The sequence below is a fragment of the Macaca thibetana genome, chromosome 2 (genome assembly GCF_024542745.1).
Source record: "Macaca thibetana thibetana isolate TM-01 chromosome 2, ASM2454274v1, whole genome shotgun sequence".
NCBI classification, from domain to species: Eukaryota; Metazoa; Chordata; class Mammalia; order Primates; family Cercopithecidae; genus Macaca; species Macaca thibetana.
Genome location: NC_065579.1, coordinates 101253758 through 101269548, shown reverse-complemented (window position 1 = coordinate 101269548; position 15791 = coordinate 101253758). Strand labels below are relative to the sequence as shown.

General features: G+C 41.8%; 1 protein-coding gene across 4 annotated transcripts in view; it reads left to right on the top strand.

Annotated features, from left to right (window-relative positions):
• Window positions 1–15791, top strand: part of SETD2 (SET domain containing 2, histone lysine methyltransferase) — a 155236-nt gene that overhangs the window by 123774 nt on the left and 15671 nt on the right. For 3 of the 4 annotated variants that reach the window (XM_050780541.1, XM_050780542.1, XM_050780545.1), the window contains 3 exons: window positions 1217–1351; window positions 6081–6220; window positions 11050–11161. In XM_050780541.1, coding sequence (XP_050636498.1) covers window positions 1217–1351; window positions 6081–6220; window positions 11050–11161 — 387 coding nt within the window. Of the gene's footprint in view, window positions 1–1216; window positions 1352–6080; window positions 6221–7273; window positions 7390–11049; window positions 11162–15791 lie in introns of those variants that run through there. The other variant, XM_050780543.1, reaches the window with a different exon arrangement.

Below are 15791 nucleotides of genomic sequence, written 5' to 3'. Positions count from 1 at the left end.
TCCGCCTTCCTGGTTTACGCCATTCTCCGGCCTCAGCCTCCCGAGTAGCTGGGACTACAGGCGCCCGCCACCTCACCCGGCTAGTTTTTTTTGTATTTTTTAGTAGAGATGAGGTTTCACCGGGTTAGCCACCTCTTCTTCTTTAAGCAGATTTTCTATGCTTGAGAAATAATTACAGAGTAGGTATAAGCCCTAGTATAGTACTTATTTCTTATGAAACTCCAGGTATAGGCAGTACTTGGTTTTGATGGTGGTCAGCACTAAATGAGATGATGTATGTTAAGGGGCTTCTTGTATTATAGAACACTGTATAAGTTAGTGTGTGGTGAGAATTTCAGATGCATTGATTCTGCTGTCTTTCTGCCAAGGAGTTTTATTATAGAAGACTACAAAAAGCTAACACAAAAGGTAGCTTAAAATTTGATCATCTTGTTTACAATGATTCACACCCTTTGACCTTTTCTGGTCCAAACAACCTGTTATTACAAGTTGGTAGCAAAAGACTTCCTTCAGAGCAGTGTGGCATTGTTTCTTGTATGTCCCAGGAGCAACACTTCATTGTTTTTTGCTTATAGAAACTGTCTGTTTAATTTTCTTTTTTTTTTTTTTTTTTTTTTTTTTTTTTTGAGACGGAGTCTCGCTCTGTCGCCCAGGCTGGAGTGCAGTGGCGCGATCTCGGCTCACTGCAAGCTCCGCCTCCCGGGTTCACGCCATTCTCCTGCCTCAGCCTCCCGAGTAGCTGGGACTACAGGCGCCCACAACCGCGCCCGGCTAATTTTTTGTATTTTTAGTAGAGACGGGGTTTCACCGTGGTCTCGATCTCCTGACCTTGTGATCCGCCCGCCTCGGCCTCCCAAAGTGCTGGGATTACAGGCGTGAGCCACCGCGCCCGGCCTATGTCTGTTTAATTTTCAATGTCATTCCAATGTCATTGAAAGCTAAACAATTGGAGACTTTCTATGAACAATAAAAAGAAAAAAAAAGTTTTTTATTTTCTTATGATAAAGTAAAATCTAAGTAAATGAATAGGGAATTAGTCAAAACAGAAACCTTGGTGTTTGAAACAAAAAAATTGTTTTACACATTTATGTCCAAATATATATTTAAAAAATTTAAAAATGTTATGGGTATATCTTTAAGATTGTGCCATCTTGGAAGTCTGTTTATTAAAAGTGACAAAAGTTTAAATTATTGATTTCTTCATTTTATCTTTTAGAGTTATGCCCAGCCAAGTCTTCAGTATATCCAGGGGCAACAGATTTTCACAGCTCATCCACAAGGAGTAGTGGTACAGCCAGCCGCAGCAGTGACTACAATAGTTGCACCAGGACAGCCTCAGCCCTTGCAGCCAGTAAGAAATATTTCCAGTTGTTAAAACTCATTGACTGTCTACTTTGTCTTTAGAAGGTTTTCTTTTTGGTTTGGTTTGGTTTCGAGTTTTATTTTTGGGTTCTTTTTCACATGTTCTTCGTTTGTTTATTTATAAATAAAAATTTTTTTAATTTTGTTTGTTTATTTACTTATTTTGAGACAGAGTCTCGCTCTGTCACCCAGGCTGGAGTTCAATGGCACAATCTTGGCTCACTGCAGCCTCCACCTCCTGGGTTAAAGCGTTTCTCCTGCCTCAGCCACTTGAATAGCTGGGATTACAGGTGCGCGCCACCACGCTCGGCTAATTTTGTATTTTTGGTAGAGACAGAGTTTCCAGTGTTGACCAGGCTGGTCTTGAACTCCTGATCTCAGGTGATCCACCCACCTCGGCTTCCCAAAGTGCTGGGATTATAGGCATGAGCCACCACACCCGGCCCGTTTTTAAATTTGGATAGCCACCAAATTCACCTGAGCACCCTGAGGGCATGAACTCAACCATTTTGTAAAAAAAAAAAAAAAAATTTTTAATTCTGTGGAATATATAGTTCTGTTAATATATATTTTGCTCCGCACCTGTAGTCCCAGCTACTCAGGAGGCTGAGACAGGAGAATGGCGTGAACGTGGGAGGTGGAGCTTGCAGTGAGCTGAGATCGCACCACTGTACTCCAGCCTGGGCGACAGAGAGAGACTGTGTCTCAAAAAAAAAAAAAAAAAAAAAAAGCTCCTAGGATCCTTTTTATTTGTTGTTTACCCTGACCTTGTATTTTTATATTTTGCTATGAATTTTTGAAGTAATAATTTTCTTTTTTTGTCGTTGTTGTTTACTCTGTCGCCTAGGCTGGAGTGCAGTGACACGATCTTGGCTCACTGCAACCTCCGCTTCCTGGGTTTGAGTGAGTCTCCTGCCTCAGCCTCCTGAGTAGCTGGAACTACAGGTGTGCATCACTGCGCCCAGCTAATTTTTTTTTTTTTTTTTTTTTTTAAGAGACGGAGTCTTGCTCTGTCGCCCAGGCTGGAGTGCAGTGGCACGATCTCGGCTCACTGCAAGCGCTGCCTCCTGGGTTCACACCATTCTCCGGCCTCAGCCTCCCGAGTAGCTGGGACTACAGGTGCCTGTCACCACGCCCGGCTAATTTTTGTATTTTTAGTAGAGACGGGGTTTCACTGTGTTAGCCAGGATGGTCTCAATCTCCTGACCTCATGATCTGCCCACCTTGGCCTCCCAAAGTTCTGGGATTACAGGCGTGAGTCACTGCGCCCGACCTTAATATTTGTATTTTTAGATACGGGGTTTTACCATGTTGGCCGGGCTGGTCTCAAACTCCTGACCTCATGATCCTCCCGCATAGGCCTCCCAAAAGGTGTTGGGATCACAGGCATGAGCCATCGCACCTGGCCGAAGTAATAATTTTCTAGACCAGCTATCTATTAGTATTTACCACTTACAGGTTGAGTATCCCTTATCTGAGCTTCAGGGTACCAGAAGTATTTCACATTTCAGAATTTTATGGATTCTGGAATATCTGCATTATAATTATCACTTGAGCATCCCTAATTTGAAAATCTGGGCCGGGCGCGGTGGCTCAAGCCTGTAATCCTAGCACTTTGGGAGGCCGAGACGGGTGGATCACGAGGTCAGGAGATCGAGACCATCCTGGCGAACACGGTGAAACCCGGTCTCTACTAAAAAATACAAAAAACTAGCCGGGTGAGATGGCGGGCGCCTGTAATCCCAGTTACTTGGGAGGCTGAGGCAGGAGAATGGCGTAAACCCCGGAGGCAGAGCTTGCAGTGAGCTGAGATCCGGCCACTGCACTCCAGCCCGGGCTACAGAGCGAGACTCCGTCTCAAAAAAAAAAAAAAAAAAAAAAAAAAAAAAAAAACGAAAATCTGTAACTTGAAATGTTCCAATAAGCATTTCCTTTGAACATGGCCTTTGAGTGTCATGTCAGCACTCAAGATGTTTTGTATTTTTGTATTAGGGCTGCTTAACCTGTACTAGAATATGATACTGTACTAGTCACCATGGACTAGGCATGTAGAATTGTGTGATATACTTCACTATACATGTTGTACAATGTTTTTAAAAAAAATTTTATACAATGTTTAATATTAAGATAAGCTTTTGGTATTCTGCAACATATGTAGGAGGATATGGTGAAATCTCAAAGTGGTGGTGTTGTTTTCGGATAAAGTGGAAAATAAGAGGTTGGCATGGGAAACAATTGAAAAACTAAACAGAATAGCATGGTCAAATCAGCACTTTAGAACACTGACAGTTCTGGAGAAAGCTCTCATAGCAATCTAGCAATTGATGGTGGCTTTAGACAGGATTAGTGAAGATGGACTAAAAATACTGTATGTGAAACAACAGGACAATAAGATAATGCGTACTTAGAGCAGATGTTTGAGTAGTTGTTATGAGTTGAGCCCTTCTAGGCTTTTTTTTTTTTTTTTGAGATGGAGTCTTGCTTTGTTGCCCAGGAGGAAGTGCAGTGGTTTGATCTCAGCTCACTGCAACCTCCGCCTCCCAGGTTCAGGCAATTCTCCTGCCTCAGCCTCTTGAATAGCTGGGATTACAAGTGCACACCACCACACCCGGCTAATATTTTTGTATTTTTAGTAGAGACAGGGTTTCACCATGTTGGCCAGGATGGTCTCAAACTCCTGACTGCATGAGCCACTGTGCTCGGCTGACTAGGCATTTTTAATACAAACATAAATAAGTTTCCATTTGTATTCTTAAAGCTGATCTTTCAAATAAGAGAGAGATGATGGTCACAAGAGAAAATGATGACTACACTAAAAATAGAGTTTTGTGTTGGGAATAAGTACTAAATGGTTTGGAATATATATTTTTTTCTTTTTTGCCTTAAACTATTAAGATATAAATGGTTTAGAATATTAAGTGACACAGAAGCTTGGGGAAAAGAGGTCACTTTATAAGCTAAAGGATGGGGTAATGGAGGAATTGAAACTTAAGCTGGGCCAAAAAACCCCAGCTAGGTGAAATAAGAGTAAAGAAGAGTATACACAAAGCAAGAATGCTCAAAGACCCATATTTGCTTAAAAAGTGAACACATTTTGGCCGGGCGCGGTGGCTCAAGCCTGTAATCCCAGCACTTTGGGAGGCCGAGACCGGCGGATCACGAGGTCAGGAGATCGAGACCATCCTGGCTAACACGGTGAAACCCCGTCTCTACTAAAAAATACAAAAAACCAGCCGGGCGAGGCGGCGGGCGCCTGTAGTCCCAGCTACTCGGGAGGCTGAGGCAGGAGAATGGCGTGAACCCGGGAGGCGGAGCTTGCAGTGAGCTGAGATCCGGCCACTGCACTCCAGCCTGGGCGACAGACCGAGACTCCGTCTCAAAAAAAAAAAAAAAAAAAAAAGTGAACACATTTTATCTGAGCCTGGGGTCTTCAGGTTCCTCTTTAACTATGCAAGTAAAGGTAAAGCTGAAAAAAGTATTCTTCATTAATAGGCTTGAAAGAAGGAACGAGTATATATTCTTGTGATTGCTAGTCTGCTAGGGCTGCTGTAGCAAAATACCACAGAGTGAGTGGATTAAATAACAGAAATTTTCTCACAGTTCTTGAGGCTGGAAGTCCAAGATCAAGGTGTCAGCAGTGTTGGTTTCTCCTGAGTCCTATCTCCTTGGCTTGTAAATGGTTACCTTCTTGCTGTATATGGCTTTTCTCTGCGAGTGTCCTCTGGTGTCACTTCTCTTCTTTTTTTTTTTTTTTTTTTTTTTTTAAGACGGAGTCTCGCTCTGTCACCCAGGCTGGAGTGCAGTGGCGCGATCTCTGCTCACTGCAAGCTCCGCCTCCTGGGTTCACCCCATTCTCCTGCCTCAGCCTCCTGAGTAGCTGGGACTACAGGCGCCCACCACCACGCCCGGCTAATTTTTTTTTGTATTTTTAGTAGAGACGGGGTTTCACCATGTTAGCCAGGATGGTCTCGATCTCCTGACCTCGTGATCCGCCCACCTCGGCCTCCCAAAGTGCTGGGATTACAGGCGTGAGCCACCGCGCCTGGCCGACTTCTCTTCTAATAAGGACACCATCCTATTAGATAAAGTCCTCACTCTTATGACTTCATTAATCTTAATTAGCTCTTTACAGGCCCTGTGTCCCAATAACAGTCACAGCAGGATTAGGGCTTCAACATACATGTTTTGGGGAAACAAAAATCAGTCCATAAGTGATTTTGAGGTTTTTATGTTTTTCAGAATGTGGCACTAATATTTTATAGTTTTGAGGTTTCAAGTACAGAAAAAATATAATGGATAAATGTTAACATTCTGTCATATTTGCTTCTCAGGGGTTTTTTTGGTTTTTCTTTTTTTTTTTTTTTTTTTTCAGATAAAGATATTTCTGGAGCCCATTTAGTTAATTGGCATCCAGCAGTTGATGTGCCTTAGAATTGGTGTTTTAAAGCTGAAAAATGCTGCTCTATATGATAAACTGCTGGCTGTTTTTTAATATGGTATTTTGGATGGTAAACTTAGAGCCAACTGTCAATTTTCTGATAACTCTGTAAAACTCTTTATATATACTGTCCCTTATTTCCTAGATTGTACCTTTCCTTTATCCTTTTTTTAAGAGGAGGTAGATGTACATTTTTGCATATTTAAGTGGACTATTTTGTCCTATTCAGCCAGATTAAGAGAGAGATCACTGATCAAAAATGTGTGTGTTTTCTTTGTAGTCTGAAATGGTTGTGACAAATAATCTCTTGGATCTGCCGCCCCCCTCTCCACCCAAACCAAAAACCATTGTCTTACCTCCCAATTGGAAGACAGCCCGAGATCCAGAAGGGAAGATTTATTACTACCATGTGATCACAAGGTAAGAAGAGCTGTATGGGCATTCCCATGTCTGCTTTTACTTGATCAAAGAAGTTGCCACTATAAGGGGAGTTTTACAGTTGTAAACTTCTTGTCATTAGCTGTTCACTGCACTTGAAGGCGCTGGATTTCCAGAATTACATCTTAAATGTATTTTAGACTTTAGACTTTGGTTCTTTTTTTATTTGTTTTAGTGTATTTTTATTTTATTTATTTTGTCACGCAGGCTGGAGTACAGTGGTGTGATCTCGACTCACTGCAACCTCTGTCTCCCGTGGTCAAGTGATTCTCATACCTCAGCCTCCCCCAGTAGCTGGGATTTCAGGCATATACCACCATGCCTGGCTAATTTTTGTGTTCTTAGCGGAGATGGGATTTCACCTTGTTGGTCAGGCTGGTCTCGAACTCCTGACCTCAGGTGATCCACCTGCCTTGGCCTCCTAAAGTGTTGGGATTGAGCCACCGCATCCGCCAGTTTTGGTGTATTTTTAATCCACAAGACTCTTGGAAGAAGCTAAGGAGATTTTTTAAATGTTTCTTCATCTAATATTGTAAAGTATCAGGGGTCACAGACATCTTTTCTGTAAAAGGCCAGAAAATAAATATTTTAGGTTTTGCCAGCCAAGCAGTCTGTATCATAGCTACTCAACTCTGCTGTTGAATTTTTTTTACTGACAGCACTCTTCTATTTCCAGATTAAATAGCTAGATTGTTTATCCTTGACACATATTATTTACGCTTGTTATAGAAAGCAAATATAGTAGAAAAGTACTAAAAAGGAAGTATAATTACTGGAGCTGCCACTACTCAGAGATAACTAATGTTTTTAAAATACCTTTTAGACAGATAGCTTTATGTAGGTATATGTACTTTGTGTGTGTGTGTGTGTGTGTGTGTATATATATACACTCATCTCTATACTCTTACGTAAATTGTTAAGATACATGTTTTTGTAGTCTGCTTTATTTACTAATCTGTTTTATAGAGCTTTATCAGTTAACATAGAACTATGGAATTTTTTCTTTAAAAAAATTTTTTTTTCTTTTTTTTGTAGAGACAGAGTCTTGCTTTGTTGCCCAGACTGATCTTCACGAACTCGTGGCTTCAAGCGATCCTCCCACCTAAGCCTCCCAAAATGCTGGGATGACAGGCGTGAGGCACCACACCCAGCTACAACTGTTAGTTTTAGTAATTGTTTATACTTTGTTGCAGGGCTGGCAAACTATGCCCACAGGCCACTTGTTTTGGCAAATAAAGTTTTATTGGAACACAACCATGCACATTTGCTTACAAATTGTCTACGGTTGCTTTCACACTACAATGACAGAGTAGTTGTGATAGAAACCATATGGCTCACAGGTCAAAATATTTATCATCTAATCATTTACAGAGAAAGTTTGCCAACCCCTGCTCTATTGTATAGCTATATCAAATTGTATTTAACTCACTCTGATTGATAGGTCTTCACTATTTTATATGTAACTATAACCCTGGACATCCTTAGGGACACTAATCTTACTACTTCTTCAAGAGGGTACCTAGAAGTGGAATTGTTGGGCAAAACAGGTACACGTTTTAAATTGAGAAATATTGTCAGCTTACCATTAAACAATAGTTTGTATCAATTTGGACTCTCACAAAAAAAAAGTGTATAAGTTCCTTTTAGTCATGTACAGCAGCTCATGCCTGTAATCCTGATGCTTTGGGAGGCTGGGGCAGGAGGATCGCTTGAGCCCAAGAGTTTGAGACCAGCTTGGGCACCATAGTGAAACCCCATCTCTACAAAAAATACAAAATTAGCTGGGCATGGTGGTGTGCACCTGTAGTCACAACTAGTTGGGAGACTGAGGCAAGAGGATCACTTGAGGCAGGAGGTCAGATCTGTAGTGAGCCATGATTGTGCCACTGCATTCTGGGCTGGGTGACAGAGCAAGACCTTGTCTCCAAAAAAAAACAAAACAAAAAAAAATCCTTTTCCATCATGTCCTCATGTCCTCTCTTTTAACCTTGCAAGTCTAACAGGTGGGAAATATTTTTATTTTCAGTTATTTTACTATTGAGATGGGATGTCTTCGTTGGATTGTTGGTCATTTGTATCTTTTGTGAGTTAATTTGTTTGGGACATCTACCCATTTTCTGTCCAGTGTTAGATTTCTTTATCAAGAGTATTGCAGATGTTTTTGTTTCTGATGTCTTGTGACATAAAGAAGTTTAAAATTTTCATATATTTTCCCTATATGCTTTCTGCTTAGAAGGGCCTTCCTTATTTGCATTAAAATGCTTCTATAGGCTGGGTGCAGTGGCTCACGCCTGTAATCCCAGCACTCTGGGAGGCCAGGACGTGCAGATCACCTGATTTCAGGAGTTCAAGACCAACCTGGCCAACATGGTGAAACCCTGTCTCTACTCCAGATATAAAAATTAGTTGGGTGTGGTGGCAGGTGCCTGTAAATCCCTGCTACTTGGGAAGCTGAGAGGCAGGAGAATTACTTGAACTCTAGAGGCAGAGGTTGCAGTGAGCCAAGATTGCACCACTGTACTCCAGCCTGGGTGACAGAGTGAAACTCTGTCTCAAAAAACAAAAAGGCTTTTATAAAATGAGCCCTCATTATGTTGCTAATTGAATGTGTAATGATTTTAAAAACTATGTGTGGTTTAACCAGAACTTTTTTTTTTTTTTTGAGAAAGAGTTTTCACTCTTGTTGCCCACACTGGAGTGCAGTGGCACGATCTAGGCTCGCTGCAACCTCTGCCTCCAGGGTTCAAGTAATTCTCCTGCCTCTCAGCTTCCTGAGTAGCAGGGATTATAGGTGCCTGCCACCATGCCCAACTAATTTTTTTTTTTTTTTTTTTTTTTTTTTTGGTATTTTCAGTAGAGACAGCGTTTAACCATGTTGGCCAGGCTGGTCTCAAACTCCTGACCTCAGGTGATCCACCCGCCTCGTCAGGCTGGTTTCGAACTCCTGACCTCATGATCTGCACGCCTCAGCCTCCCAAAGTGCTGGGATTACAGGTGTGAGCCACCACGCCTGGCCAGAACTTTGTTTTTTAACACCAAAACAAGCTTCTTAATATTCTATCAATCTTCCAAAAATAAAAATCGTTTGGGCCGGACATGGTGGCTCACGCCTGTAATCCCAGCACTTTGGGAGGCTGAGGCGTGCAGATCATGAGGTCAGGAGTTCGAAATCAGCCTGACCAACATGGTGAAACCCTGCCTCTACTAAAAATACAAAAACTAGCCAGGCGTGGTGGCATGCGCCTGTAATCCTAGCTGCTCAGGAGGCTGACGCAGGAGAATCGCTTGAACCCAGGAGGCAGAGGTTGCAGTGAGCTGAGATCATGCCATTGCACTCCAGCCTGGGCGACAGAGTGAGACTCTATCTCAGAATCAAAAAAAAAAAAAAAGTTTGTATTTCTTATTTATATGTGTACCTTTCCTGTCTTTTCTAGGTTTTATCTGGTAGCTAAGAACAGACATATATATATATATTTGTTCAATTTCTATGATAACACCCTTAGCTGTTTGTGGTTCTTTTATTGTGATAGAAATGTTGAGCCTTTTAAAATAAATGAGTTCCATAGGTCAGAGGTAAGCCTATTTTTACAACTATATACATACTATATACACACACACACACAGATTTATCTTAAGTGTCTTTAATGTTGTTATGTTGTTGACTAAAGATTGATGTGGTGGTAAAGCAGAAGACTATAGTGACAAGATTGACCTGCCAGATTTGTTAGATCCTTTGAGGCTTTTGACATTTTAAGTCACTGTCCTCATAACATTCTCTGTTACAGCTGGCTTCAGACTCCTGAACGTGAATATCCTTACTTCCACTTTTTATCCTACAGATCTTTTTTTAAAAAGAAAAATCTTTGCCTGCTTATTTTCAAAATGACTGTAAACATTTAATGAGTTAACATGGCTGAAACCTTCTTTTTGCAGTTGGTCGAGAATATTTTTAGCAGAGAGTACAGGTTTTTGTGTTTTTGTTTGTTTTTTAAGATGGAGTTTCACTCTTGTTGCCCAGGCTGGAGTGCAATGGCACGATCTCGGCTCACTGCAACCTCTGCCTCCCAGGTTGAAGATATTCTACTGACTCAGCCTCCTGAGTAGCTGGGATTACAGGCGCCTGCCACCACGACTGGCTAATTTTTTGTATTTTTAGTAGAGATGGGGTTTCACCGTGTTGGCCAGGCTGGTCTCGAACTCCTGACCTCAGGTAATCCACCTGCCTCAGCCTCCCAAAGTGCTGGGAGTACAGGCATGAGCCACCATGCCTGGCCAAGGGTACAAGTTTTTAACCTGTACGTATTTTTCTTGTCAGTCATTAAACCAAAGGGGCAGAACTATTAAAAAGAAAACTCCTGAAGCAAGGGATAATTTTCTCACATGGTCAAGGATTGCGAGAGGTATTACATGATTTATTTTGCTCCAATTATATGCTAGGTAGTCACTGTTTACCTCTTCATCTACAGAGGGGTGACATAGGCAGGGACCTATTTCTTGTACATTTTAGGCTTTGCCGAGTCATGACATTAAGAGTCAGGTGAGAGACAGGATGTTCGGATTTACGGCTCTTTTTGACATCCAGTCAGTGTTGCCACATCATTGCCCACAGAAATAGGGACAATGAGGAGGGGCACGTCTCTGTGCTGAAGTCATTGCTGTTAGGAAGATAGAAAAAGTTTGTCTCTAACTCATGGAGCTGACTTATTCTATGTCTTATTGTATGTTGTGTTTTATGTATGTATGAACAGTGATGTTTATGTCAGGATTCTGTTTCCTAGCCCTGACAGCATGGCTATTTTTTCTCTTTCTAGGCAGACTCAGTGGGATCCTCCTACTTGGGAAAGTCCAGGAGATGATGCCAGCCTTGAGCATGAAGCTGAGATGGACCTGGGAACTCCAACATATGATGAAAACCCCATGAAGGTGAGTGTGGCTTACACATGTATTTCCTGATCATTTGGGAGTCTTTGTTCTGTCATTCTATAAGGCCAGTAGTCACATGGTCTTGGGATTCTTTTTTCCTTATTCTGAAAAATAAGTGAGTGACCATGCATGTATCAAGGTGTAGAGATGAAGTCAGGGGGAAAGAATGGTCTTTTTTAGACATTCAGAGACTCAAATGCATGCTAACTACTTACTCTTTTGAGGGAGATATATGGCCAAATATGGCCAAGGGGTGTTTTGAACACCCCTTACTATGATTGCTTCAGGGCCTCTCTTGTTCTCTCTCTCTGCCTTTTTTTTTCTTTTTTTTAAATGAGACGGAGTCTCACTCTGTTGCCCAGGCTGGAGTGCAGTGGCACACTCTCAGCTCACTGTAACCTCTGCCTCCTGGGTTCAAGCAATTCTCCTGCCTTAACCTCCCGAGTAGCTGGGACTATGGATGTGCACTCCATGCCCGGCTAACGTTTGTATTTTTAGTAGAGATGAGATTTCGTCATGTTGCCCAGGCTGGCCTTGTACTCCTGACCTCAAGCAATCTGGCTGTTTCAGCCTCCCAAAGTGTTGGGATTATAGGCATGAGCCACTACAGCTGACTATATGAAGTGTCTTGAATGAAATCAGATATCATATTTTTATGTTCTAAAACCTGAATAATATTTTTTTAATTTTGAAAATAATTAAGTACTTGACTGGTTAAATTATTGGGAATAGGTGGAAGAAGGAAGAGGGAAGACAAAGAGCTGGAGTGAGAAGGGATTAAAGTAGAAATGAATTCATTCTTCTGTTTATATTTTATTCACTTCTGGAGGAAATGTTTTTCTCTTTTCACATGTGTTTGGCATTTGCAAAAGATACACACTTAAGTTCAATCCATGTGGAGTCTGCTAAATTTCAAATGAATCACATAAATCACGTAGCCACTTCACTCTAGCTGTTGTGCTGTCTTGTTTTCCTGAATCATTTAGGAATATGCCCAAGCCTGCTAAGCACTTGCCATTTAAATTATATGTAAGCTTAAATACAAACAAAAATCACAACTCCCATTTCCAGACTTCTGTACTGTGTTAGTTACATCTTTTGAAAAATAAACAAAGGGATTAAGAAAAGATCTGGTGCAGCAATATAGCTGAGTTCTGGGGCCAAGTTTATAAAGCATGTTGGAGGCCTTACCCTTCTTGTAAGCCCAAGTTCATGGACACCGTAACTATTAATCTTGATGCAGTCTTTTGGTCTAGTATATGCATATTAAATTAGGCCTTTCAAAACAAATGAGGAATGGGCATGAAGTTCACTGCTGCTTATTTAATGCTCAAGGAATTGCCTTTCTTATATGAAGACCTGTATTAGGAAATCCAGGTCGTCAAACTAGCCAAGCATAAAGTAGGAGCTGAGAAGTAGGAGCCAAGTAAAAGGGCAGCTTATGTGCCATGCTACATAATTAGACCTTCATTCTCTGCCTAGCTGGTGAGAAAGGGAAACCTTTAAAGTGATTTGAGCAGTGACATTTGCCTTTTACAAGGCTGTCTGCTGGAGATGGACTGGAGGGGTTGACTATAGAGCTGGCACCTTTGCAATGAGCTTATTGTAATAGTTAGGTCTACTCAGCACCCAACGGCACCAGGCACCACCTGTTAAAAACGCAGACTCTCACTCCCTTTCCCAGACCTGCTAGATCAGAATCTGAAGTGATACAAGGTCCCAAGGTAATTACACATTCAAGTCTAAATAATTGGCAATATTGTTTGTGATTGACTGTAAGAGAAGTATGATCATAAAACTTTACTATATCCAACCACCCAGAGTGAGTGTATTTGTCAGGTTATGTTTGATCTTTACTCGTCTGTTACCATAGGTGCATGTGTGCCTGGAGAGTAGGCTGTTGGAAGTATTATATCCAAAAGGCAATGCCTGAATTACAATCCACTAGCTTGGAACTTTGGATCTCTAAATACACATTTTAAATCACACAGATCTGAACTTAATCTCACTCTTTTACATTTTGGTTATTTATCAGACATTTGAGTTCCTATTCCACACAAATGCCATGCCTAGACCTGGGAATACAAAAGGAGTATAAGGCAAGGTTATTGCTCCCAGGGGTCATAGGAAGGTAAGGTTTGAAAATGTACAGTATTATGTGGTTAAGTGGTAAACTGAGGGATTTATTTATTTTGTCGTTTGGTTTGCTTTGATTTGTTTTTAGAGGCAGGGTCTCCCTCACTCTGTAGCCCAGGCTGGAGTACAGTGGTGCAAATATAGCTTACCGTAACCTCGAACTCCCCGGCTCAAGTAATCCTTTCGTCTCAGCCTCCTGAGTAGCCAGGACTATAGATGCGTGCCACCATGCCTGGCTAATTTTTAAAAATTTTTGTAGACAACAAACAAGGACTTTAGAGGCCTGCAAAAGAAAATATAGTCTATCCTAGGAAGGAAAAGAGCACTAAGCTAAATCTAACACTTAATTCACAATTAATTCTGATATATTGATGTGTTCATGTTTGTTGGGGGAGGTATATGTATAAAAATGAAAGGGAACGGGAGATTATAAAGAGAAAACATTCCTCCTAATATTAGCTCTTAACTGCCTCGGGGGGTTATAGAGTAGTACTTCTAATGGAGATTCAAAGGTGTCAGCTTCACACAGTTGTTAGAGAAGATTGGAGAGGCCCTTTTATTCTTTTCTGCCACTGTATGTATATATAAATAAATCCCTCCTGGGATTCAAATAATAATAATGAGAGTGCACAAAGAATTAAGCTGCCAAATGTATTTCCTGTTGTGAACAAATAAAGGTAGAGATCTTCTCTCCCAAAAAGAATCATCACAGGCTAGGCACGGCAGCTCACTTTGGGAGGCCAAGGTGGCCCGATCACTTGAGCCCAGGAGTTCAAGACTAGCCTAGCCAACATGGTGAAACCTTGTGGCTCACGCCTGTATTCCCAGCACTTTGGGAGGCCCAGGCGGGTGGATCACCTGAGGTCAGGAGTTTGAGACCAGCCTGGCCCACATGGTGAAACCCTGTCTCTACTAAAAATAGAAAAATTAGCTGGGCATGGTGGCACATGCCTGAGCACATAGTAATCCCAGCTGCTCGAAAGGCTGAGGCAAGAGAATTGCTTGAACCCCGGAGACGGGGGTTGCAGTGAGCCGAGATTGCACCACTGCACTCCAACCTGGGCAACATGAGCAAGACTCTGTCTCAAAAAAAATAAAAAGAGAGAATATGATCAAACCACGACAGGGCTTATAACTTTAGTTACTTGAGTGCAAGTGTTAAGATTTGGTCTTGGTTTTCAGTCAGAAATTCACATATAGAATCAATCAGATTAATTTCTCTATACCCAAGAGCTGAGTTCTTAGGAGATACGCATATTCCCCTAGACTTCAGACCAGCCTCTTTCTAGATTACTTCTCCTTCAAGTCTGTCCCTGCCTACACTGGCAGTCCTGCACCACCTGCCTCCTCAGCATGGTACAAGTGGTTGCTTATAGCTCTGTCTTGCTTTTTCATCCTGGGAACATAGAAGTAACTCAACCAGAGGAAGTTATGAGGACTTTGTGAGAAAGTCCTTTAAAGCATTTGAGCTTTAAAGGATGAGGAATTTTTCAGTAAGCAAAGATAGGCTAAAAGGAAAGCTGGAGCAAAGGCAGGGAAGGAGGGGAATGTTTGGGATATGTTTGGGGAATAGCTCTGTTTACTTGTAGGAGGAACATAGGCATCATAAAACTTGTAATCCAGCATGAGGTTGGAAGGGCATTGTTGGGGATAGACCTTGGGAATTTGAAAATGTAAAAGAAAATGTAAAAGAATACGAACCTTTGTATGGTGGGAGGAAACCTTTGAATTTTTTTTAGTAAAATTTATCTCGAGGCTTATGTCTGTAGGCCCTAAAATTCAGAAATGATTCTGTAAATAAAGGAATTGACAAGTACTTGTGCAAAGCAATTCAGTCTTTAAGGATGGCTTTTTTTTTTTCTCCCCCTCTCTGAGACAGTCTCATTCTGTCACCCAGGCTGGAGTGCAGTGGTGCGATCTCGGCTCATTGCAACCTCTGCCTCCCGGGTTCAAACAATTCTCATGCCTCAGCCTACTGAGTAACTGGGATTACAGGCACCTGCCCCCACACCTGGCTGATTTTTGTTTTTGAAGTAGAGATGGGGTTTCACCATGTTGGCCAGGCTGGTCTTGAACTCCTGACTTCAGGTGATCCACTCGTCTTGGCCTCCCAAAGTGCTGGGATTACAGGTGTGAGCCACCCTGCCTGGCCAGGATGGTTATTTTATAACACCTTTTTGCTAGTCATGACTCTGACAGTCCTCTGCCTTTTAATTGGTGTGTTAAACATATCAGTAGGTTTGGACTTAAGATCTACCCTCTTGTTATTTGTTTTTATTTATTTATTTATTTTTAGAGACAGATTCTTTTTTTTTTTTTTTTTTTTTTTTTTTTGAGACGGAGTCTCACGCTGTTGCCCAGGCTGGAGTGCAGTGGCGCGATCTCGGCTCACTGCAAGCTCCGCCTCCCGGGTTCCCGCCATTCTCCTGCCTCAGCCTCCTGAGTAGCTGGGACTACAGGCGCCCGCCACCGCGCCCGGCTAATTTTTTTTTGT